The sequence below is a fragment of the Drechmeria coniospora genome, chromosome 02 (assembly GCF_001625195.1).
Source record: "Drechmeria coniospora strain ARSEF 6962 chromosome 02, whole genome shotgun sequence".
In the NCBI taxonomy this organism is placed as follows: Eukaryota; Fungi; Ascomycota; class Sordariomycetes; order Hypocreales; family Ophiocordycipitaceae; genus Drechmeria; species Drechmeria coniospora.
Window position 1 is genome coordinate 7,567,892 of NC_054390.1, and position 22,892 is coordinate 7,590,783.

Below are 22,892 nucleotides of genomic sequence, written 5' to 3' on the forward strand. Positions count from 1 at the left end.
CACGTCGGAGTAACTGAACTCCGTGCCGGGCGCACACGCACACAGTACGGATCGTCCCCCATGTGCGCATGTATCGTGCGTAGACGGTGCGTAGACGGTGCGTAGATGGTGCGTAGGGACGAGAAGGTGTGCGCCGCCCTGCCGCCCTGCCACCCTTCCTCCCACCGCACGCACGTGGTCGTCCGGGACCGAGACGACGCTACGACGCTGGCGCCCCTGCGGAGTCCGGAACGGTCAGTGCCCTTTCTACGACGAACTCGATTTGCACACTCGTCGTAACCGTGGGCAGGTCGAACGAAGGATGAACGAACGCGCACGTACTTGCAGCACGGTGTGAGGGCATAGCATAGGGGAGACACGGTGCGAGGGGTTCTTCCACGGGCATGTAGGCGAGTGGACGGACTGGGTACACAGTGTCGATGGGATGGCGTTGGCAATTGCGTACGTGGTGCGGCGCCTGCACGCGCACCGTACGTCGGAAGTTGCAGGTTCCGCCACTTGCATGTACCCCGAGGCACATACGGACCTGCACATGTACTCGTACGTGCGGCGCGGTGCAGAATCCACGCATCGAACGGTAGCGGTACTCGCGAATGAAGGTGCATGTACCGAGGCCGTCGCGGTGCATTGATGTGGCGTTCACCTGAACGTGTACTAAGCACGACTTTTTACAGACGAACTCGCACACGAACGGCGTACTTGCACGGACAGGATGGCAAGTGTGTTTTGCACTTGTGCTCGAGTAGGTGTACGGCACGCTGACAACTACAGGCGAACTCACGTGCACGTACTTGCAGTACTGTACTCCGTGCAGTAATAAGTGTCAATACCTGCAAGTGCAGCACTTACAGGAGCTTACCGTAGGTGGGCCGGCCTACGAGCACACCTGCTACTCACGGCGCCTTCATCATCCCACCCCCCCCTCCCCACCCAGGAGCAGCCCCCCGGGTCTGGTGGCGGGCGCTGCCGGCAAGCTGGTTGGCCGGCGACTGGAGGTGGGTGATCCCAGCGCCAGCGGCCCGCCTCTAGCTGAAAGCAAGCACGTTGCGCACGCGGCGCCAAAGTCAATCTGACCCATCTCATCGGCGACCTGTCGTCCGCATCCCCCGTCCCCGTCCCCGTCCCACGGATGGCTGACATCGCCCCTCCCCCCCCCTCCCCCGTGGCCCCGCCCCGACGTTGGACGAATCGGCACGCGTCTACGGAGTACCATTCGCTGGCCTGCGATCCCTCTCCGCCGCTGCCCCCTCGACGCCGGCGCTCGCTCGAGCTCGCTGCTGGCCACTTAATCAACGTCGAACCTTCCCTCCACCGGCGGCGACGATTGGCCGCGCGGGGTGCGCGCTCGCACCGTGGCATGCTTGCATGTCATGCCGCATGCTGCTGACCACCTTCCCCAGCGCGCCTGGGGCTCACCCACGGCGCCCGAGTTGGACATTGGACCCGAGATGGCGTTGCCGTTCATCATGTGGCATCGCCCAAAGCAGGGTGGCGACGGCGCGACGAGGATGCGAAGGGGACGATGCGAAGGAGACGATGCGAGGGAGACGATTATTTTGGCGAGGGGACTAGGAGCGAGACGATGGCCTGCTCGCACCCTCTTGATGAGCGTTTGTCGGTACCTACATGATGTCCCGGGCAGCAGGTCCCCGTACCGCGCATGGAACAACTGATGTGCCAGTACTCCGTACGTTGCCGGCCCTGCCCTCGCGCATATGCGCCCGGACTCTGCAGTAAGTCATTTCTGCTCTGCTCTCCTCCGCAGGCACCGACTCCGCCGTGTGGCACCGGATTCCCTCCTTCATTCAATGCCTTTTTCCTACCCTTTCCCTCGGGACGTGAGGGATCCGGCATTCTGGTTCGACTAAGGCAGCCACAGTGGCATCGCTCGCCGCTGGTGGCTCAGCTGCTGTCACGTGTCCTGGCACCATGGGCTGCCAGCGTCTGGCCGACGACGGCGCCAGCCGACGACGGCATGCCATGGCATCGCTGGCTTTCGCTCTGACCTACAAAAAAAAGGAAGGGTTCGGTTTGGTCACGGGGACGAAACGAGTGTTGTTGCACGAGGGCGTTGTACAATTTAGCACCGTCGTCTGGAAGGGTACACGCTGTGCTTATAACACTACCCCGCCGACGTTGGTACCTCGCGCTTGTACATGTAGTTGTGCTGTAGTTGCCAGTGCTGTATTACGGAGTACTTACAACTACAGTAGTTGTAGTTGTACAAGCACATGCACAAGTGCTGCTGTAAGGACATGTACGGAGTATTCATTAGTCTGTGCAGGGACGGAGAAATTGGTTCCGGCAGGTATTCACGTTGTACGTTCCCCCTTACTCAGGTGCTAGGAATACATGTACAGGGAGGCTGGTACGAACACGCTTTGTGCAGTGCAGTACTTGCACTTGCAGTGTGAACACTTGGACCGCTCCGAGAACGGAGGACTTGCTTCGCACATGTGCGACTTGCAGATGTCTACTCCGTAATACTTGCTTGTATGTAGGAAACCCCAGTACGGACGCAAGGGCTATACTTCAGTACCTACTAACAGTACTATTAGTAGTCCGTACCTGCTTGGTACTACTGTATTACATGCTACCTACTGTACTGTACTTACTTACCTACCTAGGTAGGTACCTACTGAGTACTAACATATGCATCTGGTAACAGCGCATCGTACTACTCACTGCGAGTATACCGACAACTACTGACAGTACTACTGTATAACACCTAGTAGGTACCTGCCAGCAGTGCTATACCTACTCCGTATGAATAGCAGTACTATTATATCCACCAACAGCACGAGGTACGAATTACTTGCCCGCCAGGTCGAGTGCACGTACATGTCCAGTGTCTTCCTGCGTGCCGCAGACTATCCCGCGCCGCTCGTGCTCCGCAACGGTCCATCTTGGTCCAAACCACAGACTCCTCCGGCCAGCCTGGACTGACTTTGACTTGTCCGCCGGAGATGGACGGACCACCCACGTCATGTTGGCCTCGCATGGGTCCTGCCACCACCAGCATGTGCCTCTCAGGCACGAAAACTCATACCTACCCGTCTCGGCATCCGCGCATCACCCACCTTCCTACTCTCCCGGCGACCTTCCCAGCGACCGCTCTCGCACCCACGGGCCATCCCCTGCGTTGTGCAAGGTGTTGCCTGGAACCTGCTGCCTACCTACTACCTAGGTAGGCACCTAGGAGGGACGCATGCGCCCGAGTACCGACCTGCAGTGGGACGCCGGCGGGCGCGCGTCGCCATCGCCCTGACATGGCATGCCCAAGCACGCCGCGCATGCACGGGCACTCGGCGCATGGGCATGCGATGCCCCATCAGGCCGTTCCGTTTACAGGTGCGGGTGCATGGGTTTTCGAAACTGCTCTGCTCTGCTTGCGCTGCCAGCACGCCACGAGCCCCTGGTCGCGGCCGCTTTCTTACCAGCCCTGCCCGAGCCCCCTGCCGTTCCGTTCGCCTCTCCCCTTTGCGCAAACAGGGCGAAAAAGGATGCTCGCATGGAATACGGAGCACGACGGGGCACATGCACGTACCGACGTTGCTTGCAAGTACTTACATACTTGCATGTAAGTAGGTGCACAGGCGCCCCCGGCCGTGAGCACCCACAGCATGTGCCGAGCCGGCGCGGGGACGGCCTGACCTGTGCTGTTGGACGGACGAAAAGAAACAGGTGCGGCTCAAGCCACCGAGGCATGCTAAAAGGGTCCTTTCCGCTCTCTGGGAAGCGCCACGGGCACGACCCAGGAGAGTTCTAGACTCGAACGCTCAGCGTCCGCCTACCCGTAGCCGGCTAGCTCCCCGACTCCCCCCCCTGGCCGTCCTGTTGGTGCCGTGCCGGCGACCCATCGTGACTCTCGCACACTGCGAGCCAACGCGAGACCAAGCGTCGGCACCGGCTGGCCGTGGTATGTGCGGCTTCGAGAACAATGACGACCGTGCCGCTTGCGAGCGACGACGGCGCGACCAAGGCTCGCGACAGGCCCCTGCGGCTAGCGTCCCCCCCCCCCGGCCCAAGTGACGAGTGCCTACGGGGGCGCGGAGGAGGGGACGGCGGCGCAGCGTCCGCACCGGTGCTGGTGCGTGCACGACGTGCTAGGCCCTCTCGCCCAACGACCCGATGCGGCGCAGGCGACGGGCGTCGTCGTGGACGAGGGCGAGGGCCATGACGACGAGGCCAAGTCATGCAGGGAGCGGAGAGCTGGGGCCGAATGAGTCGGCGCGATGCGGGTTTGGGCCGATTCGACGCGTTTGCGCAGGGGAATACGGAGCACGAGCACGAGGATTGGTGCAGGCACTTGGTGCAGGTGCCGCCGTATCGGCACTAATCTACAGCGACTCGTTGTGCCGCACGTGTGGCTACGACTAGCGATATGCATTTACACCTACGTAAGTGTAAGTGTAGGTTAGGTGTATTAGTGAATGTGTGTGTTTACGGCGGTGGTGCGCCAGAAGCGAGTGTGACCAGTACATGCACCTACGTATACGGAGCACGGAGCACATGTGCTTGTACTGTGGTTGCAAGTACAATGCACTCCGTACAGTAGCGCATCGATAGGACTACGCATGTACATGTACACCGAGATGCACCGCCTGAACGGGTCCAACTACGCAGCGCTCCGTACCTGTACTTGCCATTGGGAGGCAACGGATAGCGCCCGCAGGCACCGATACCTACGGCGAACGTACACGTAGATGTGCGAGTACTTACATGTACAGTACTCACAATACGAGCAAGTACGTACTCCGTACAGCTCAGTGCAACTTGGGCACTCACTTGCGAGAGTACACGTATCCACCCCGAACGGCCCCCACATCCAGCTGGCTCGGCGGGTGGGCCCATGCTAGATCGAAGACGGAAGTCAGAAGCAGGCGCCGGGACTAACGCTGATGATGGGGAGGGAGTCGCGCTCGCCTCTCCGTACCGGTTGTCCTTCTTCCAATGAGACACGATCGAGATGGACGCTTCGTCGAAGCGAAGGCGAACTCGGCCTCTCTTCCTCTTCTGCTTCCGTCCGGCGGCGTCATGGTCGATGCCGCTCCCCCAGGCTACAGGTCGGTAGCTTCGCAGCATCACGCAGGCAACGAGGCGCCGACGGTTGAATTGCGTCCCAGCCGCCGGAGGTTGTGCAAGTATGAGGCGCTGCCCGGTACGCCGTGCGAAAAGGTGCTTGCTTGCTTGTGCAGTATGGAGTACTTGCCCGTGCACGACGACTACCGCCAATTACATGTACTTGTACTTGCATGTACTTGTCCATTCTCCACATGCACGCCCGTCTCAATACAAGCACCTGCTCGCTCAGCATACATACTGTACAGTGGGTGTGCCGTGCAAGTGCTCCGTGCACGTGTTTCGCGGGCAACCGCACACCTACCCGCACCGGGTGCGCAGCGTCGCCGTGCCGGCTCTGCGTCGTCGCTGGCGAGGCCGCCGGGCCAGGGCATCCTGCTCCTCCCCTCGGCCGTCCGGGGACCGTCCGAAACGGCGAAAAGTACCGGCAAGGCTCACGGCGGGAGGCTTTCCCCACGCAAGCGTGCCAACAGTCCGTCCCGCTGGACTGGGTTCGTGGGGGGCGTCGAGCTTCGCTGGCCTCGTCCGGCTGGCCTCTCCCGTTTGCGGCGCAGACGTGCGCTCTGGCACGGCCAGTGGAAGCCAGGAAGCCGTGGCGCCTTCTAGCGGCCAGAAGCCAGCGCGGCGCGCCGGTAGACGAGTCGAGCTTCGCTTCTACCTCGGCACGGCGCCTCGAAGGGCATCTCCCCTCCCACCAACCTCAAGGGTGACGGAGGGGCGGGACGGCGGGTGGGGCTCGCTCGCCGGGACTGGGACCGCCAGCGCCGGATGAACTGAAGCGCCGGTCGCCTTGGCCACTTGGGCGCTGGAGCGGCCGAGGGAGGGGTCGGAGGGACGAAGGCTGGAGCCACGGTGTCGTTGCCGGGCGGGTCGAGCGGTGAGGGTGCCGCCAATGACGGCGACGAGGCGCCGCCGCCTCCCGCCACAGTGAGCCGACGGAGACCCGTGCTCCCAGGGGCCCCTGAACCGAGCGGTTGGGTCGCTAGGAGGACGGACCAATGGCGGCCTCGCAGTCGGACGGCTAGGCCAAAGGCGACGGGGGAACGTCGAAGGGCAGGTGATGGAAGGTTGACGGCCAAAGTTACGTCACGGACGAATCAACGGACGGAATACGCGAAGAGGCTCCCGCGCGGCCAGTCGTCGTCCTCGGTTCGGTCTTGTACCCTTTGCGACCGCCGTCCGTCCGTCGTCGCTCGCTCGCTCACGACGAGCCTTGGGCCCCGCCGACTCTCGTCTCGGCCGACGGCCTCGCACCGCTCTCGCCACCGTCGAGGATGGATTTCGCAGCCTCGTGCGGGCGGGCGGTCGTTGATGTCATGTCACCGATGGCACGACGGATGGGCACGACGGGTGAACATGAGGGATGAACAGGACGGGTGGACATGACGGATGATCAGGACGGGAGGACATGAGGGATGAACGGGACGGGTGGACATGACGAATGAACAGGAGACGATGTGACCTTGTCGTAGTCGTGGGCGCGGCAGTGCTGCCACGCGCTGTATCGGCCTTTTACTTGCGCTGTATCTGGCCTCTATTTGCCCTGTGCACGCCGGACTGCCAGGTACCGACCGGCCTGGGCACGTACATGCATGTACTGTGCAAGCGGACCCGCACCCCGTTACACGTGCACGCCCGCAAGTGTTACCCGTGCCGTGGCACAGAGTACGAGGGGTGACATTCGTCGACGGCCGTTGCGCAGCCCAAGCCGGTCGTTGGCCGGACAGCTGGCGACGCGGCATCCCAAGTAGGGACTGGGCGAATAATCGACGAAGCGCCGCCGGGTGGTCGCGCCAGGTGAGAATGCCGTCAGCCAGCCACGTCGCCATGGATTCAGAATGGTGCTGAGCGTTTTGCCTCTGCTCTCGAGCTGCGTCGTGCGCGCACCATCCGGCGACGACGGCAGCTCATGCACACATGCAGGCGTACCCGTCCGGAGCACGTAATGCTGTAATTAACTCGTTCACGTCCTTGGTCGGGCTGCATCCGGTGTGACCCCTGCTGGACACCCCGGTCGCGAGGTCCCGCGCGAGCTGGGGGACGGGTTGGGCCATGGTACGGAGGGAGCATAGGAGCAAGTGCTTGCAAGTACTCCGTACAAGTACCATGGACGACGGAGCATGGTCGCCGACGGAGTGGGCGACGGGGTAGACGACGGGGTATTATTAGACGATGGAGTTGGAGGACTACGTACCGCACGACAAGAGTACTTACCTACGACAGCGGTATAGAATGTGCAAGCGTACAAGTCCTTGTACAGATCCGTCCCTTGGCGGCCAAAAATCCAGACGAAGAAAGAAACGACAAGCAACACGACAGACGACCCATGCTCAGGTTCGGAGACGAAATCAAAAGCAGAAACACGACACTCGAGGACCCTTCGATGACTGGACGGCGTCGGAGAGATGGACGGCCCCTCGGACGCCGTGGCCAGGGCCGGACGGAGGGCAAGTCGTGGCAACGCAGGCCGTGCCGCATTGGGCATCGCATCTGGACATGCTATTAATTACAGCGCGGGAGACGTCGGCAGTCGTCCTCACCTGCACCGCCGTGGCTGGGTAGCATTCTCCACACTAGCAGCACACCAGCTCCAAGCCGCACAGTGACAATGCAGTGGCATCCGCGAGGCACCTACCTCCAACGGACGAGGACCTGCCACGTCGTCACATGGAGCCACGCTTTGTCGTCGCGCGCGGCTTCTCGAGCATCGTCCACGGCGGTAGGTAGGATGCAAGGCGATGCAAGGATGGACAAACGACGCGAAGGGCGGCATGCCGAGCCGCGAGAGTGACGGGCGACGGCTAGGCCGAAACAGGCCGAGGGGCCCATGCAGGCGTGCGACGGACGGGGCCACGGTGAACGGCCGGCTCGGAACAATCCCTGGGAGAGCACTTGCATGCACGTACCTCGGCGCACTAGGCTCGCGGCACTGTAGTGATTGCTCCGTACTTGAAAGTTGACAAGGTCAAGCACTCAAGCAATACTCGGTACATGCTATTGCTGGCATTTTAGCACGAATATGGACGCATGATTGTACTTTTACATGCACCGTGGATCATGCAGTACTCACTGTATTCCTGTACATGTACTGTAGGTGCACCAAGTGCTGTAGGTGCATCATGTACTGTAGGTGCACCGTGCACTGTAGGTGTACCATTACAGCAGAGTACCTAACACATGCACAGTCCGAGTACCTTAGTACCTTGGGAGCACTCCGTTATGCTACTCCCCAGTGCACATGTAGTTGCAAGTAGTTACTCCCGAGTACATGTGCTACTGTAAGTACTCGTAAACTGGTCAAGACCCACGGCGGCTGATGCTCGGCATGGCACACGACGCTTGCTGCACTTGCAAGTACTCGCGGTGCAGAGTGCGGCACGTACAGATTCGCCTCCATGCACATGTAGGTGTGCGTGGACTGCACATGTACTCCCTGCAGCAGGCGGCCATCCTCATGCTTGAAGGGGGGGGAGGATAAGACGACGAGCAGGCGTCTGCGTGCGAGGCTCGCGTTGGAAGCATCCGTCGTTGGGGTTGCCGGTTCGATGGAATCATGGAGGAGGCGCCACGATGGCTCTCACTCCGCTCGTGCGCCTTCCGGTGCGCCTCCTTTTCCTCTCATGCCCGCGGGACGAGGATCGAGCGCAGGCCGGTTCCATCGGCAGCGCGGACGATGCCAAGAAAGACCGACGGCGATTTGGAAGGGCAAAAGCATCAGCACGCCGTGCGCCAAGTACTTGCCATGTACTCCGTACCCGAACTGTGTTCACTAGCCGTGCACATGTGCAAGTACTCGGTACAGCACTCGGTACAGCACTCCGCACAGCACTCGGTACAGCACTCCGCACAGCACTCGGTACAGCACTCCGCACAGCACTCCGTACAGCACTCCGCACAGCACTCCGTACAGCACTCCGCACAGCACTCCGTACAGCACTCCGCACAGCACTCCGTACAGCACTCCGCACAGCACTCCGTACAGCACTCCGCACAGCACTCCGTACAGCACTCCGTACATGCGAGCGTACTTGTACAGCACATGTACGGGCAGGTGGATGGATGTACAGCGTGCGGCGTACGTACCCGGCGTACGCAAGTACACCTACTAGTACTTACTTGCACTTGCTTTAGTACTAACTTACATACTGCAAGTACAACTACAACCATTACTTGGTGGTAATAATAAGTGCAAAGCAAGTACATGGAGGTGCGCTCCGTAATACTTACTTACTTGTGCCATGACTCCTTGGTGGGACTACCACAGGAGGCGTACCGTGATGCGCACGTGCGCTCGTGCTTGCGCGTGCGATGCCCGATGAGGTCCGGCGCAGAAGAAAGCAAGAAACGTGGGACGGAGCTGGGAGGCCAGACACCCATCCTGCGGCAGGCGCAGCGCCGTACATGTACGTGCACGTCCTGCGCGTACGGAGCAGCAGAAGCTTCCCTTGGTCGCACGGCGCACGGCCACCCTGTCCTTGGCGGCGGGCTCGCCTTATCGCCGACCTACCCGTTGCCGGATGGACACCATGGGCGATGGCGGCGGCCGAGGCGGCAGCGACGCAGACTTTTGGCGACGGATGCACGGCCACGGCGGCGTGTGCGAATGCTCGTATGCGCCCTGCATCCACCGTTGCCGTTCGCGCATCCCGAGCGCCGCCGACGACGACGACGGTAGGCGCTCGCCGAGAGGAGCATCAGCGACGGCCAGCGTGGCATCCCGACGGGCTCGCGGAATGGCGCGTCCCTTGCGCACCGTCACGATATGGTGCAACGTGGACGATGGGGCGTGCCGTGGACGACGGGGCGTGATGCCGTGGACGACGGGGCGGGTGTACCGCGGATGACAAGGTGCGCCGGCGCCGACGCAGGCCAGACGCAGCGCGGCGGCCAGTGCGGATGCCATGGGGCGTGCGCGCTCGGCTGATGCGGTGCGTGGCGAGCGAGCCCGCTCGTGCATGCGGTGCGGCGCGGCGCGGGTGCGGTGGGATGCGATGCCACTTGGCAGGCCGTCGAGCCTGCTGCACCACGCGAGCGGCAGGGAAGAATCGAGGGGCCACCGTCGCCAGTCATATTGCGGCGCGCGAGGCCAGCCGAGTCCAGTCAAGCCGCCACCCGACCCGAGCCATGGCGGTGGACGAGGACGAGGCCGGCCAGGCTGCTTGGAAGAAGCAAGGAACGGAGGGGGTGTAGCGCGGCCGGCAGGAGCACGCACCCTGCAGACCGCACCGTACCGTCCTCCGCTCTCGCCGCCAGCGCGGACCATTTTTACTTGTTTTTTACTCGTCGCCGTGCGCCGTACGGAGCAAGCACAAGCAGGCGTGCTTGGCCAGCACATCCATCCTTGGACGCTTGACCACTTGGGGGGCCCTGCGTGCTCGGCAGCCGGGGGAAGGGCCAGGAAGGGCTGCAAGGACTGGGGTGCGTTGCGCAGCCAGTGCCAATCCGTCATCCTCCAGCGTGTATTACTCGGCACACCTTGGTGCTATCCGGAATTCATACGCACACAAGTACATGTATAATTTCATGCATGCGAGTAGACCTACTCGGACGGTCAGAGTACACGAGTCCACTGGTACGTACGTACCGGCGAGTATACCTGGCAGTGCAGTACTGACCCTACGGAGCACTGACAGGGACGGCGCCGTCTGCAGAGAGTACTGACGGTGCCGACTGCACAGAGTACTGACGGAACGGAACATGACAAGCAACAAGCTACCAGTAGACTACATCTCCCAAGTACTTAATACTCCGTACCTCATGTGGTACTAATTCAAGAAACGTACCTCTTGCACTCCATTCTCCGTGATCCGTACACCTGAGCAGCCGCACGGGTACCATGGTACGTCATGTCTCGCCTGCAAGTACATGCGAGCCCACAGTAGGGGCATCTGCTGCGAGGTAACGGTACCACCACCAGCAAGTCCACCCAGCAGCGAGTAACATGGCGCAGGGGGACGAGGTCGGCGGCTCTGCAGGTGCACACCAACTTGCGCACACGTTCCTGCCCGTGCGACGCCCCCTTGCCCCCCCGCGACACTCCAGCGCACCAACCCGGTCGCCTCGCTTCTCCGGTTGCCTCGGCCGTCGCATGGCTCTCCCGGGGGCGTAGGGGAGGGGAGAGGTGGAGGTGAGGAGGAAGAGGAGGGGGGGGGGCGCAGAGGGTACGCCTCGCCTGCCGCGACGAAATGACAATGAGGCGCGACAGCTTCAGGGACGCTGGGGGGAGGGACGACTGGACGAGCGACCCGACGACGCAGCACCGCATGGTATGGTCCCCGAGGGGTTCAAAGAGTTGCATGTACTTAAGTACTTACGCGTACTGTACTGTAATTACTGTACTTACAGTACAGAGCACGGGACGGGGCCACCAACGACGACGGGCTTTGGCCGTCTCGACTCCACCCCCTTCCCCACGGCACGGTGAGCAGTGCGAACTGAACTGGCCAAGGCGATGATGGGCAGGTACCGAGTACCGCAAGTACAAACCGCAGAGTACTTACAAGCCAAAAGTACGTAGTGCTGGGGGGCCCTGCTGGTGCTGGCTGGTGCTGACGTCGCTGCCTGCATGTCTGCCCGCCCGTCTGCCTGCCCGCCCCTCTACCTGCTTGCCTGCCCGCCTGCCCGCCGCTGCCTCCGGCGCTCTCGTCGCGCATCTCGTGACAATCGGCCGACACTCGACCGTCTCAAACACGAACCATGCTCGGACGGGAGTCGAGCCAAGACCCCCCTGCTGCTCGAGCGGCACCTACGGCCGTGGCAGGGACGTCATATGCGGGCTGGCCGGTCGTACCGTGTGCGGACTGCACACCCTACGTGCGTGGTGCCGGTCCGTACGGTGCGAGGTGCCATACTGCGGCCGCTCGTCCTCGCCCAAGCCCGACGCCGACATGTGCTTGCGTGCGACGACGACCGAGGCGGGGGGGCCGACGGGGCGAGCGGACCCCCCGTCCCCGTCGACCAATCCAGCCGAGGTCTCACGACGATGCGATCCCTACATGCATGCACGGCATGTACTTGCATGTACAGCAAGTACAGAGCCACCTGTGCAGGCGCCTAGTACTAAGGTGCCTACCGTCCTTGCGCCGCACCGCACCGTACGCTGCCGTTCGGTACGTGGGCCAGCGGGCGGTCGACCTACAGCACGGCACCACCACCGCCGCCGCAGCGCTACCGTGCTTGAGCGTGGTGCCGTCCGGCCACACTCAAGCATCATCATGCACTTGCCCGTTTGCACTCGCGCCTAGTCGTCCGTGGCAACGGCGCACTTGCATCATCGGCGGACCGCCGTGAGAGGGAGCCCTTTCGCCAGCACGCTTCACCCACTCCGACGACGCGGCGCTGCTTCAAGGGGCGTCTAGACCGGCTGGTGTCCACCGTCGTGCGAGCCCTCGCGAGTCCTCCTTGCCCAGGGAGGCTGCTCAGGGAGCGCCATGAATGGGTACAGCTGACGCCGCCGCGCCGCCACCCTGGCCTTCGTCGTGACCCGCCGGTCGCTGGCCGCCCAGCGGTGCCGCAGGCTCGGGTTGGGGGACGCGGCGGCGGGGGGGAGGGGGGGCGTCGCTGGGGGAAGCCTCGTGCCGATCGAGCTTGGGGCCTCCCACTGCCTCCGAGGCGCTGCGAGCCCGGAGCGCTGGCTGCTGGGACGGACGAGTCGCCGATGGTGTGGTGCGCCCACGAGCTGCTAGGTACCTTAGTGCGAGGTGGTACGTAGCCTGCGTAGGGCAGGGCGGCGACCGGCCAGTAACACCACGGCGCCAGCGTGCAAGTACCTAGTAGGCACCTAGTGCTCCGTACGTAATACCTACCTAGTAGTACTCCGTAGTTGTAGTTGTATTACGTCGTCCCGAGGTGCACTCCGCGGAGCGGCCTCGTACGCTACCCTTCCCAGTCGCCGTGCGGTACCGAGCAGGTACCTCCCTCGCTGCCATGGCTCCCGTGCCCGCCGCCGAGCGAGCATCCATGTACGCCATCGATACCTCGCACCCAGGTGCCTCCCCGGTGCCGGCGCGAGCGCTAGCGGCCATGCTGCCACCAGCTACCTGCAATTGCCTCCTCCTAGTAATCCCTACTAACCTGCACATCCGGATGCTCCATCATGTCAGCATGGTACCTACCTCGGCAGTACCTATGGTAGTACCTACGGTAGTCCCTAGTACCTACCTATAGGCATCTAGTACCGAGCACTCGACTGCTAGGTACGTGTAGTTCAAACTTACACCTGCCTGCTAGCATGTGTCCCAGTTCTCCGTCCTGTGCTTGCTTGCATGCGACGAGGTGTAGTGTAGCGCCTGCACACACCTCCGTACCGTACCGTGCTGTAGACGACCTGCTACGCTGCCGTACCCCGTCCTCCTGCTCCGTCGCTGCGCGGCCACCACCCCCGCCAACCACGACACACTTCCTGCTACCCACACCCACGCACACCACGCTCACTCACCACACTCCACGCTCACCACACACCACCACTCGCTGCCGCCGGCTCGCTGCCCTGGCCCAGACGTCGACGGCGGGTCCCCCCCCCTCCCCCCCCCCAAAGTCGCTCCGCCACGGCTCACTAAGAGCCAGCGGCAGGGGTCATGTCATGCTGCGCTTTCCTTCCGTCACCCCGGCCGCAGACGCATCCGCACGCATCGGCCAGCTGCCCGCGATGATGGGTCCAGGCCCCCAGTGAGTGCCGGGCATCACCTCGTTCGCTGCCCTTCTTCTACCCTCCACGCCCCTCGCCCGAGCCAAGGTCGCAATCCCTCGCGATCTCTTCATCATCCTCCCCAACACCTGTGCTCCCTTGTCCACGCTTGTTCGCAAGAGGGCAGATTCGTCGGCGAGGACTGTCTCACGATTGCTTACCCTTCTCGCTACCCAAGCTACCTCCTCCTCCTCCTACCTTGACCTCCCCTCCTCCTCCTCCTCCTACTCCTGCTTCTCCTCCTCCTCCTCCTCCACTTATACGCTTCGCCCCTTGGCCTCGACCCCTTGGCCGCCGATTCTTAAAGAGCCGGCGTCAGCGCAGTCCCCGAGCGGCCTCTCTTGGATTCATTCTGCTTCGTTGCGTCTTCGACTCTCTCTCACTCTCTTCGTTCCTTTCAACGTCGTCGAATCGACCTTGGCTTCCTTCCTCGTTCCATCATCATCGTCGCTCCTTCAACAACCCAGACTCTCGTTTACGTCACCTTCCTGCCGCCGCCTGCTACCAGTGGCAACACGACCATTACCTTACCCTACGCAATTGCTACCCGAAGCAACCGACACCGTCGCCGCCACTTGCCTTGCTTCGACGTCGACAATACGTGCACGTGCCCTCCATCGGCAGCTGCGTTGACGGCACTCGCCACCGCAGAGTCCGTAACGGCAACGACGACGACGGCACCGACGACGGCACCAACGACGACTGCCAATTCACCCACTGCCATCCCGAAATCATGGGCTCCTTTGCGCAAACCCAATGGCCGGCCTGGGCGTACGCGGGGCTCGAGGACCCCTTCTCGCCATTCCAGCAGCCTCAGCCGCAGCCGCCGCCCCAGCAGTACTCGGCCTACCCGCCCTACCTCGCCGAGTCGATAGACGGCTACCAGGCCCATCCCAACCGCCCCCTCGTCCACCACCAGCTGTCGAGGACGACCGAGTCGAAGCCTCGTCTCTCCAAGGAGGAGGTCGAGGTTCTCGAGGCCGAATTCCAGAAGAACCACAAGCCGAGCAGCAGTACGAAAAAGGCTCTCGCCGAGTCCATGCGAGTCGACAACGCTCGCATCAACGTACGTACTCTCGCGCCCCCCCTCTGTGTTGTACTTGGTCAACCCCCTCCTCCCACCCTCTCCACCCCCCAACCCCCCAACCGCCGCCAATCGTCTCGTGCGTCTCGTGCTCGCCCCGTCTCGTGCTCTCCCCCCCTCTCTTTGCCTCTCTCGCGGCTGCTAACCCCCGGCCAGAATTGGTTCCAGAACCGCCGCGCGAGGGAGAAGAAGGAAAACAACATTCGCGAGTACGAAGCGAAGCAGCGGCTGGAAAAGGAAAAGGCCGAGGCCGACCCGGCGTGCCGGACCGACGATGCCCGCCAGCGTGACCTTGTCGCCTCCAGCGCGCCCTTCCCCGAGCCTCGGAGCGCCGTCAAGGTCGAAGCCGAGGCGGCCCTGTCCCCGTCAGTCGTCGCCTCCCCCCTCTCCTCCGTCCAGGACACGGCCTCCGACGGCTCCCCCCTGCCCGTCCACCTCCCCGCCGTCCACGGCAGCTTCAGCAGCTCGGACGCCTCCTCCACCGTCGACTCGGACCACGACAACGACGTCTCGTCCGCCTCGCTCGACCTCTCGGAGCCCGCCGACTACCTCCTCCGAACCCACACCGACTGCGTCGGCGCTTCGGTCCGGCCCGAGGAGCTCAAGTCGCCCGAGGAGCTCTACAGCAGCTACCGAAGCTTCATGGAGGAAGCCTTTTCCTCGTCGGCCCCCGCGCCCCACCAGTCGCCCCTGGCCGACGAGGCCGCGCCCAAGTCCCCTCCTCCTCATCCTCAGTCCAGCGACATCGCCGCCCGACGAAACCGCCGACCTCCCCCCCTCGCCATCGCTGGCGGCCGCAGCTACTCGTCCTACATGCCCAGGACGCGCACGGCAACCGACTTCGACCGGAAGCTGGACCGTGCCAGCCCCATGCGTCGCGTCGCCTCGGCCACCGGAGCCTCGGTTCGCGTCAAAAAGACCATCTCGACGCCGAGGAGCCCCCATTTCGACGCCGCCTTCACCGCCCGGGACTCGCCCAGCACCGTCGGCACCGCCGCCACCGGAGCGCCGCCGACGCCCGACACGCCCATCAACTTCCACCAGTCGGCCCTCGTCGACGAGGCGGTGCCCTTTTCCATCGACGCCAAGTACATGGCGGCCGAGATGGCCCTCCAGGACCCGACGCTGCGTACGCCGCCCACGACGCCCGGCTTCATGGACGGCCTCTTCCACATGGGCTCCGCCTACGGCATGCCCATTTCGGAGGAGACGCTGATCGCGCCCCGCGTCGGCGACCTTCCCGCCGCCACCTTCCACCCGTCGCCCATGGCCGACGGCGTCCAGGCCTTTGTCGGCGACGCGCCCTGCCAGACGCCTTCCTCCCTCCTACCCGTGCAGATGGGCTCCTCCTACTTCAACTTCTTGGGAAACACCGGCTACGACTGGTCCGAGGCGTCCGTCTCGACCGGATCGTCCCCCGTGTCTCAATCGAGGCACGGCGACGGGTACATGGTCGTGGCCGCCGCGAGATTCGACGCCCTCGAGTGACGAGGGCGCTCCCCGAACGAGCGACGAACCACCGTTTTGCATATATCATGCCGCCGCGTCCGCACGCCACGTGGAAGCATACTTTTGTACATTTTCCTCCTTTCCGCGGCACACGCTGCCACGCACCTGGCAAGCACGCACCGCCGTGCACGAATCCTCAGGCCGTGCCGTGCCTTTCCCACCGCCCCGCCGTTCGCCACCCACCTACCGACGCGGCCGCCTGAGAGGGGCCCGAGGCCGCGTGTGACCGTACCTCGACGAGAAATTCTGTATCTAAATGTCCTGTACCTAGTTCGGAAGCCGAGGGGAGACCTGCCTCCTTTTTTCCATCCTTTTTCTTTTTCATCGTTTGGCGCTATGGGGAGCATGCAAGGGATGAAATACCCCCAGGCCGTTGGCATGGGCCAAAAATCCGGCGTCTTGTCGCCCGGAATGAATTACTTTTGTAGTTAGTCGAATCAGAGGACGGCCCGTCCGTGGCATCGTCGTGAAAAGACCAATCTGATGATGCTTTTTTTTTCTCGTTAGCCATCCGCACTGCCGGCCGGCTCGTTCGTGAGCCTGCCGTGCGTGGTGGGTGCGTGGACTAGAGCTGCCGTTGGCTCGCTCGCCATTCGACGGTGAACCGTGCCGCCGAATCGAGTTGGTTCCGCAACGTCGTCACGGGTGGGAGTCACTGTCCCCGTGAGGCGGCATCTCGCAGAAGAAGAAAAAAATCCTTGCCAGACATACGTTCCGGTTGGTACCTGGTCGGGGCATGAGCCGTGAACTGATGCAAGCATGAATGCTGCTGTAGGCGCTGCAAAGGCCGTGGTCGGATGGTGGTGGGAGTCACTGTCCGTTGGGGCGTGTTCCCCGCCGTGCGCTGTAAATTGAAGCCCGAGTATTGGCCTTGGTGCTATTCCTGGGTGCTGTACGGCCTACGCCGCACTGAGTTAGTGCGTCGGTACAGTGGTTGGCGGGTCCTGGAAACTCAATCGAACCGTATCTTCGTCCCCTTCGCCGCTCACCGTTCCTTAGCACGAACCACACCACGGCATTCAACTTTCGTCGCACCTCCAAAGCCGACCCTCCGTCTCTCGTCCATGGTGACTCGTGCCTATTGTTCCTCGCTTCCGACAGCACGGTCGGATACCGTTCACGAGCCATGTTGGCCTGCTAATTCCCTCCCACCACAATGTCCTCCTCCGCGGCGCGTGATGGAGACGCGTCGCGTCCACGCTCCGGCATCTTGACGCCGTCCTCCGGTGCCAGCCTGAACCGCCGTCGTGATGGCCGCAGCGTCTCCCCCGAGGGATGGAAGCCACGGCGCGCCGATGCGGCCGCCATGGACCATCTGCTGAAGCCTTTGATCGCTGTCAAGGTTGGTCACGCACCGGCTTCGTCTGCCCGTCCCGCTAACCTGCCGCTCGCAGCCGCACCCGCCCAAGCTGCACGTCCAACCGCGCATCTTGCAGCCTCTGATGCTTGTGCCGCGCGAGCATCTTCCCCTGGCCTTCTTCGACTTCGCCGCCGCCGACGGTGAGTGGCCGCAGTCTCGTTTCTACGAATCCCACGTCAAGATTCTGGATCTCGAGCGTCGCGTCGGTTCCTCGCCTAGCCTTCTGCTCGCTCGCCACGACGCCAAAGGCATCGTCTACGCCCTCGAAAGACAGGAGAATGGTCTCTACGTGCTGTGCAGGCTGGGACCGTGGGTCGACCTCGAGGCTCTGGCGACCAAGGCCACCGCGCTCTCGCATGAAAGACTCCGGCCGGCTAGGCAGGCGAGAAATGAGCTCGAGACGGTGACGGCAATCACGACGCCCCGAATCCACAAGGAGCAGAAGAAAAAGAGAGCGGCCATAGAGGCCATCCAATCTCTCGTGAGGAAACGACCAAAGCCTCAGTCTGCGTCGCAACCCGACCATGCCGTCCAGCCCCAAAGCCAACTGCCGACGCCGGACACGACCAAGTGGGAGGAGCAACAGTTGGCCGCGCTATCGAGCACGCCGTCGAGGGACCCGTTGGAAGATGTCGCCCCTCCCACGACGCAGCAGACGGCGGACAGCATTGTTGAAAATATCCGTACCCAGTATTTTGAGGCCCTCTATCGGTCCATGGTACGTTCTCGTCTCGGCGGGCCCCCAAACACTCGAGCTCACCGTCCTTTAGGGGTCGTTGGCCTACTTTGCCAAGGGTCCGCTCTCTCGAGCAAGATCGGCTTTCCACTTGGACCTGGAGTCCAATTTGGACATGACAGACCTCGTAGACTTCCTCAAGAGTTTGGTTCTCACCACGGTCCAGATCGACAAAAAGTATCGAGACACGATCCCCGGTGTCATAGCAAAGATGACGAGCCACGTCGACACCTCGGACGAGGGTGCCAGGCGAAAGAGGAAGCCAAAGAAGATGAGACTCGGCAAGGATGGTCTCTACCCCCTCGAGGATGCGACCATCTGCAATTGGTGGACGGCGAACAAGCCAGCGCTCGACAATGACCAGGCCGGCCTTTCGACGTCGCAAGTCAAGTCGCGCATTTCTCGACTGCGAACAAGAGAGACGCAGCTTCAGATGATCATCATTCTCGAAATCCTCGCCTTGGAACCGTTGACATCTGCCGGCGACACTTGCGAGAGCAGTTTGCCTCCGTTACCGGGCGCCCTATCCCCAGAACAAGCTCACCAGATGGCGCCTCCTCCCAAGAAGCGCAGCAAGCACAATCTCCCCGTATTGGTCGACGTACACGCCGACCGCCTCACCATCTGGCAGTCGACCGCCTCGGACGAGCAGCTCTCACTGGAAGATTCTCAGGCAGCTCAGCCGCCTTTCGACGGCCAGGTGACGCAGAAGGCCTCGTCCGAGCCGTTGAAGGATTTCTGCGTCGATGTCATCGTGCCCTTGTCGGTTGAACCACCCCCCGTCCACACTCTCCCTTCTAACTGGTGCTAGCTTCTCTGCTCGCTTGCCGGAACTGTGCTCCTCGATCAACCGGAAACTCGGAGGCCCCGTCATTGCCTCTCCGCTCAACTCGAGGGCGACCAAACGTGGTTCGGGTGCTCGAGACCAACAGCCGAAGCCGGGTTCGGTGACGAAGCGACCGACGCCGTCGAACAGCAACCCCAGGAGAACCCTGCAACGAGCATTGTCTACCGACCAACAGCACCGGAGAAGCGTCTCGCGGGGCCCCAGCAACGTCATTGCGCTTATGCGATCTGCGACGTCCACGTCGGTTCCAGCTGTCAAGCGAGAGGGTAGCGAGCCTGCCTCGATAAAATCTCTGCCAAAAGGAGAAGCCAGCTCATCAAGGCAAAGGCAGCCAACTCTTTTCCGTACCTCGACCATGACTAGCTTGCAGGATGCAAAGGCGAGCAAGGAGGCTTTGGTCGAGGCCGAGTTGAAGGATGCAATATCGGCGCTGAGGAAGCCGAACCGCGGCGTGGTAGGTAAGGCCATGGCGGAGGCGGACGAACGCCGAGCCGTCGCCGGCTTATTTGTGAAGAGTGAGTCTCGAAGAGCCGACATCAGCTGCAGACGGCCACTGACAGGCCGATCAGAAGCAAGAAAGCAGCCTCGAGCCTCATCCAGTTCCGTTGTGAAGGCGACACCTGCCAACAACCGCTTCCGGGATGTTTTGGCAGAGAAGCATGAACCTGACGAGGAAGCGATGTCGCACGATGGGATGGAAGAGATGATTCCCCCTTCTAGTGTTTGCAACTTGGTGCCATCGACGAGTTCACGAACCGGCCATTGGAACGCCTTCCTCGGCAGTACCCCCCCTGCACTTGAGCTGGTCGGAGGCACGCCCATCCGGCCGTCGACCCAGCCGAGCTTTATTCGGCGACCTCCCGTCGCGGAACCGGCAATGTCGCCCTCGTCTCCGCTCATGGACAGGAGGATGGTGGGAGGAGACAGCCTCTCCATTCCCGGAAGCGCCGAGAAACTGCGAGCTCGGCAGAGCGCTGCGAGGTGGCAGCAGCAAGAGCACATCCTCGCAACGCCGGTCAAACGGCCAGCGTCGCGACCGGAGCCGATGGATGGCCCGGCGAATGGGCCATCACAGCACACGGGATCGATATATCAACAACTTGGATGGGACGATGACTTTGACGACTTGTAATGAAATGACCTCAGCGAGTTATGTGATCAATGCGGCAGAGTCTTTGGCTTGGGCGAGGAAGGACGTGCGACTGGAGCAAGTGCAATAGCATGAATGGCAGCATGAATGGCAGCATGAATTGCGTCAGCATCGTCGTTGGGAGTGCTTTCATTGCATGGACAAGCTGGTTTCTACACAGCACAAGCACGATGCATCATTGCGAAATAAACAATCAACATGCCTTCAAATCAAAGCTAAGCAGTCGCTGGCTCCACCACCACAATCGGAAGATCTTTGATGTCGACGTGTTCCTGGGAGCCCAAATCCATGACTCGGATGGCCTCGATGCCAACAACTCCTTCGTGCAGCGCAAGGAACTGCAGCTCGACGACGTGGCAGGCTCCTGGCGCCAGCGGGCCAACCCTCGTGTCGGAGCTGAGGCAGATGACATCGGTGGAAGTGACGACTGAGTTCTTCTGCATGGCGTGCAGCACGTTCTCATCCACGGCTGCGTCTGCCACTTCCTTTTCACCGCGGCGCCTGGAGGCCGTCGACGGCGGCCGTACGTGCCTGACGTCGTTGCGCCGACGCCTGGGGATGGCGATGAGAGCGAGCTTCCGAGGTGGCTGGGTGGCCTTCTCGTTTGAGCGGTTGACGACGTAGACGGACCAGGAGAAGACTTCGCCCGGACGGATGGGTTCGGACGGGCCGGTGAAGCACATGGTGATGCCAAGGTCAGGCAGCGATGCCTCGGTTTGGTTGCTGGATGCTTCGAGTGCCGGTAGGGCGTCGGGCTGCGTGACGGATGGCGACTTGAGAGGCGTCATCCCCCCGCCGTTGCCAATGGTGAGCTGCGAGGGGCGACGGGAGCGACTTATGCCCGTGTCGGTGGATGTGCTAAAGTTGGGGTTGACGGGCGTCGAGAAGTCGAGAATGGCACTCCAGTTCAAGGAGAGGCGCGGGACGCAGGTGCCTGGAACGACGTGCACCGAGGCGGCGATGGAAATGTCCAGGTTCCCCATCTGCAGTCGCGGGTTGACGCCGAATTCGTGTCGCTTGATGAGGTAGACAAATGTGACGTGATCATGGGAGACGCAACGCAAGGGCAATCTCATGGCCGCGTCGTCGCTCAAGCTCTCGACCGAGGCGTCTGGGGCGAACAGCTTGACGTCATCAAGCGAAACCTCACAGTCGAAGTGGGAGCCAAAATCTAGATCCAAAAGTGCGACAATGGCAGAGCTGGGGGGCGAGGTGTTTGGCTTTGAGAATCGTATCCTCGCATGAAGGACGGGGAAGATGGGCAGGGTCAGCTGCCCCAGCGCTCGGAGGTGGGTCATGAGGTCCTGCTGCGTCGCCACGGGCGCGACGCGGGACACCCGCACGGCGGAAAGCCGTGGCTTTACACCCTCGAGCGCAGGATCGCCGGAAAAGGATTCGAGGAGGTTGAAGCTGGCGGGGAGGCCGCTCCGGAGGTAGCCAGCGCGCTGCGACCTCAGCTCTCGGGCGACCTCCGGCCTCACGCTCGCTGATGCGGAGAAGACGATGGAAGGGTTGTGCGGCCGCAGGCGTGGACGGGCCAGAAACACCGGAACCTTCCACACAGCGTATATGTTCTGGGTGGCGCCCTGATCCGGATCGCTGCCGTCTTCGCCAGCGATGATATGGGGGTTGTCCACATCCTTGACGCGTCCCGTAAATATCGTTTCCGCCGCGGGGGGTGTCTCTCGGCCAGGCACAATGCCGTTCACAACCTGGGCCTCCAAGGAGACGACGAGCCTGCTGATCTGAGCCCTGAGTTCTTCCTTTTCTAGCCACGGTATTTTGAGAACGAGGAGAATGTTGGCCGTCTCATCTGGACAGGGGGAGCATTAGTACTGTCCCGATGACGGGTCGGCCAGTCAGGAGGGGTCGGCAGACTCACCAAAGAAGAGAGCATCTCGCTGCTCTATGGAATCTAGTACGGACGCATCCTTCTCGCAACCTTTCAGTGCCTGGTCCAAGTCCAAGTCCGTTTCTTTGGGAACGAGGTAGCTCAGGTACGATTTGTCGGCGAAGAGCGAGCTGGGGTCTTGGGTCAGGCTGCCGCGGGTGAGGTCTTCGGCTTTGACGGCGTCCCGGTCCGACATCTTGTCATCCGGGAATGTAGTACCGTAAGGCCTCCGTCACGGTTGCCGTTGTGTTGTTTTCCACCCATTGGACTAGGAGTGTCGTTCGTTGGTTCACTGAGAAGGTAGGAGGAGTACTGTAGTTCGGGTATTCGTTACGTTACCTTTAGAGGTTTAGTGGTGCCAGGCAGGCTGGCACAGATCGATGCTAGTGCCAGGTATTAATTACACTACTTACATACTTATTATCGGCACAAGTACGGAGTAAGTACGGAGTACTTACAGACCAAGTATTATTATGTGAAGCTACGTGTACTTAGTGAAAAGTACTATACATGTAGCTGTAGGTGTACATCTACTCCGTACAGTATT

The 22,892-nt window shown here is 61.9% G+C and overlaps 5 protein-coding genes across 5 annotated transcripts; 2 read left to right on the forward strand and 3 right to left on the reverse strand.

Moving 5' to 3' along the window:
• Positions 1-5,382: 5,382 nt before the first annotated feature.
• DCS_05198 (uncharacterized protein) lies at positions 5,383-6,466 on the reverse strand (the record flags this gene model as incomplete). The annotated part of the gene is made up of 3 exons (XM_040802504.1): positions 5,383-5,736; positions 5,782-6,043; positions 6,288-6,466. The coding sequence occupies 3 exons, from the start codon at positions 6,464-6,466 to the stop codon at positions 5,383-5,385; spliced, it is 795 nt and encodes a 264-aa protein (XP_040657537.1).
• A 3,108-nt stretch (positions 6,467-9,574) lies between these two features.
• On the reverse strand, positions 9,575-10,345 carry DCS_05199 (uncharacterized protein; the record flags this gene model as incomplete). The annotated part of the gene is made up of 1 exon (XM_040802505.1): positions 9,575-10,345. One exon carries the CDS (start codon positions 10,343-10,345, stop codon positions 9,575-9,577), a length of 771 nt encoding a protein of 256 aa, XP_040657538.1.
• A 2,832-nt stretch (positions 10,346-13,177) lies between these two features.
• On the forward strand, positions 13,178-16,340 carry DCS_05200 (Homeodomain-like protein; the record flags this gene model as incomplete). Its single annotated transcript, XM_040802506.1, has 5 exons — positions 13,178-13,188; positions 13,249-13,277; positions 13,404-13,749; positions 14,393-14,834; positions 15,009-16,340. The coding sequence occupies 5 exons, from the start codon at positions 13,178-13,180 to the stop codon at positions 16,338-16,340; spliced, it is 2,160 nt and encodes a 719-aa protein (XP_040657539.1).
• Positions 16,341-17,517: 1,177 nt separating this feature from the next.
• Positions 17,518-20,436, forward strand: DCS_05201 (uncharacterized protein; the record flags this gene model as incomplete). The annotated part of the gene is made up of 5 exons (XM_040802507.1): positions 17,518-17,703; positions 17,756-18,439; positions 18,492-19,219; positions 19,269-19,819; positions 19,874-20,436. The coding sequence occupies 5 exons, from the start codon at positions 17,518-17,520 to the stop codon at positions 20,434-20,436; spliced, it is 2,712 nt and encodes a 903-aa protein (XP_040657540.1).
• A 233-nt stretch (positions 20,437-20,669) lies between these two features.
• On the reverse strand, positions 20,670-22,541 carry DCS_05202 (uncharacterized protein; the record flags this gene model as incomplete). The annotated part of the gene is made up of 2 exons (XM_040802508.1): positions 20,670-22,267; positions 22,337-22,541. The coding sequence occupies 2 exons, from the start codon at positions 22,539-22,541 to the stop codon at positions 20,670-20,672; spliced, it is 1,803 nt and encodes a 600-aa protein (XP_040657541.1).
• Between the last annotated feature and the right edge of the window lie 351 nt (positions 22,542-22,892).